Genomic DNA, 3,491 nt, shown 5'->3' with positions numbered 1-3,491 from the left:
GGCGGCGCAACCTACCCGGAGGAGGAGGGTGCCCTCCTGCTTCGACGACCTGCCACGAAGCCCGCCGGAACCCTAGCCTCTAATTGTCCCATCTCCCCCGCCGCCCCCTTGCTGCGGGCCTGTGGCCGTAACCCTAGCTCCGGAGAAGTGGTTGCTGCAGGCGAGGAGATCTCTGGTTAGTTCTCTCTCTCTCTCATCCCCCCTCCCTCCCACCGCCTTTCTCTCTAGCAGCACTGATTTGCCCCCTCCATGAAAACCTAGACAAATATTGATCTGTCTTCCCGAATGTGGTCGTCAAGGTCGAGACTTTTCTTGGGGTTTCCTAGGAACTAGCATCAATTGTTATTTCATGATTTGTCTTCCCGAATGTGGTCGTCAAGATCTGTCTTCCCGTTGTTAGTAATTTGTACTGGAGTCAGCAGTACAATTTTGTGTTAGTAAATGGAGTTAGCAGTACGATTTGGTGTTAGTAATTTGGATTTGTTTTATTTTTCTCGACATAATTATTGTAGTAGCAGTATAATTGTTAGTCTATCTCTTGGTATAAAGAAGGACTATCTAATCTGGAGGAACAACAATGCATGTTGTTTTTGTTGTTGGCTGCTGATAGTACAGTATGATGTTCGTCCCAAAATGTAGTATGTGAACCTAATCTCTGTTAGCAGTAGAGCACATACTTCCAAAGATTTTTTATGTCCGAACAAAAGATACTTCGGGTATGATCATTGGTAGATTATATAATTGTTCTCTTCATGGTGTGTGATCATCATCTGTTCTTCATTGGTACACATTGCAGTTGTCCTTTTTTCTAGTGTTGTCCTTTTTGTTAGATGATGTTCCAATGCCAGATATTTTGATGATGCCAGATATAAGCTAGCTTCGCCGCCTCACAGCTACAGCAAGACCCTGAATTGGGCAGCATCGTGAAGGACAAGGTAGATTAATCCTCTTGTTTTAATCTTCTCCTTATTCATGTACTGTTGGTTATTATTGCTTGGTCGATAGATCTGTGTTACAAACTGTTTTTTTGGTAAGCTGAGAGCTATGTTAATATCTTACATTACTAGACATTGTAGTTGTTGAAGAATTTTATCTCTTACTGCAGGTTTTTTTGGTAAACTGTTTGTTTGTACAACTTGCACTCTTACTGTTTTGGTGTAGTAGTAATAACTAGCCACATTTTTCTTCTTTAGACTTGGAATGGATCCTGAAATGAGGGATCGTGTTAGGAAGAGAGAGGAGGAGGATGACGAAATGATGTTAATTGTTTTCCCTGCACTACATTTGGTAGAGACCGATGGAGTTGCTCTTAGGGAGCGGAGGATTCCGCGTCATACATCATCGCTAACAGGAGAGATGTTTGTTAAGGAGTTACTCGAAGGGCACGTCAAAAACTGTCGGGTAGCATTTAGGATGGAGCCGCGTATCTTCAAATCTTTGGCTAATTATCTTCGAAGGGAGAAGTTGGTGAAAGATACCAGAATTAAAGTCGAAGAGAAACTAGCATCATTTCTGTGGATGTTATCCCATAATTCTTCATTTGAAGACCTTTAAGTTCGGTTTGGTCACAGCGGGGATACTTTCCATTGGCAAATGAAGAATTTCTTTGACATCATCCCTATTCTCTCCAAGCATTTTTGAAGCCTCCAAATCCCAGTCAAGTGCATCCGAAGATTCAGTCGGACACGAGATTCTTTCCTTATTTTCAGGTTTTTGCTTCGCCAATTTCAGCGGGGATACTTTCCATTGGCAAATGAAGAATTTCTTTGACATCATCCCTATTCTCTCCAAGAATTTTTTGAAGCCTCCAAATCCCAGTCAAGTGCATCTGAAGATTCAGTCGGACACGAGATTCTTTCCTTATTTTCAGGTTTTTGCTTCGCCAACTTTGATCCACATCGATAACTTACTCTTCATGTTATAGGTGCTAAGTTATAGTATTTCGTTGCAGAACTGCATTGGGGCAATTGATGGGACACATGTTCCCATAACAATTTCAGGAGGAAAAGCCGCACCATTCAGAAATAGGAAAGGGACCCTAAGCCATAATGTTATGGTCGTGTGCGACTTCGACCTGAACTTCACCTTCATTTCTTGTGGCTGGGAGGGATCTGCTACCGATGCTAAAGTTCTCCGGTCAGCACTTAATAGTGGGTTTCATGTACCTCCGGGCAAGTTTTATCTGGTTGATGGTGGTTATGCCAACACACCTTACTTCTTGGCACCGTATCATGGTGTTCAGTACCATCTGAAGGAGTTTCCACGCGGTCGCCATCGACCCCAAAATCACAGGGAGCTATTCAATCTCCGGCATGCCGTGTTACGAAATCACGTCGAACGGGGATTAGGAATCTTGAAGAAGCGGTTCCCAATCCTAAAAGTGGGCACGCATCATCGAATAGAGAACCAAGTCAAGCTACCAGCAGCGGAGGCAATCTTACATAACATCATCCGATCTGAAAAAGGAGATGAGCGTTGGTTAGATAACCAACCAAACAATATACCTGTCATGAATTTTGTTGATCTTCCTGACGGTGATATTCCTCAAAATCATCAAATCAACCATGAAGGCGACAACCTTAGAGATGCCATTGCTCATCAAATGTGGGCTGATTATCGACATGCATAACTTGTCATTTGTAGTGTAGTAGTAATAAGTATAGTGTAGAAGTTTATGTTTTTTTTTCTGTTGTTCATGTCATAAATATTGTTCAGAAGTCACTATGATGACTGCTCGAGGGTCACCAAGGTTGAGCCTCCTCAAAAAAGCTGTCGAAAGGGATAGAGCATCACCTCCTACAAGCAGTGTGACAAAGAGGAGGAGAGGGTCTCCCAAAGGTAATAAACTAGACGTGACTTTATTTCTCTTGTCGGGACTTTATTTGCTTAAAACCAAAATAGTTAAGATAGAAAAAGGTACATTAACATACAATGTGGAAATGCAGAAGATAGAGCACAGTGGAATGCAAGCCTTGAGAAAGATCTTGTGGACTTGCTTCGTGAGCATGATACACCTGAACATAAGGGCCAAAATGGATGGAGCTCAGAAGCATGGAATACGATAGTGAAGAAATTCCACCAAAAGAATCCTTATGCTAGGTACGAGAAGAAGAAAATCCAAGAACAGGAAAAAGAGTTGAAAAGAGAATACAAGAAGATCAAAGAGATAAGGAAGCAAAGCAGCGTTTCATGGGACGACCGGCAGTGCAGGATTCTAGCGGATCCACCACTTTGGAAAAACATCATCATAGTAAGAATGTCATTGTTATTCCCTAAAAGTTTCATTACTTGTTGCATGCTCTAATATCATTTTCTTGTCAACTATGTAGTCACACCCTAAAGCTGGAAAGTTCAAGACAAAAGGCTTCCCTCTTTTTGAAGCTTTGGGAGAATTGCATGATGGTTAGTTATCAACTTCATTCATATACTCATGTCATTGTTTTATGTTTGTTTACTCTTCTAGTTTGAAATCTTATATTTGATTGTCACTT

The 3,491-nt window shown here is 41.7% G+C and overlaps 1 protein-coding gene across 1 annotated transcript; it reads left to right on the top strand.

Moving 5' to 3' along the window:
- The first annotated feature begins 678 nt into the window (after positions 1 to 678).
- LOC125532414 (L10-interacting MYB domain-containing protein-like) lies at positions 679 to 3,407 on the top strand. The gene is made up of 4 exons (XM_048696481.1): positions 679 to 935; positions 2,716 to 2,838; positions 2,946 to 3,250; positions 3,330 to 3,407. The coding sequence occupies exons 2-4, from the start codon at positions 2,724 to 2,726 to the stop codon at positions 3,405 to 3,407; spliced, it is 498 nt and encodes a 165-aa protein (XP_048552438.1). The 5' UTR covers positions 679 to 935; positions 2,716 to 2,723.
- The last annotated feature ends 84 nt before the right edge of the window (positions 3,408 to 3,491 follow it).

This window comes from Triticum urartu, unplaced genomic scaffold (assembly GCF_003073215.2).
Source record: "Triticum urartu cultivar G1812 unplaced genomic scaffold, Tu2.1 TuUngrouped_contig_9874, whole genome shotgun sequence".
Lineage (NCBI taxonomy): Eukaryota > Viridiplantae > Streptophyta > Magnoliopsida > Poales > Poaceae > Triticum > Triticum urartu.
The sequence above is the reverse complement of the archived record's forward strand: the minus strand, read 5'-3'. Positions and strand labels throughout refer to the sequence as shown.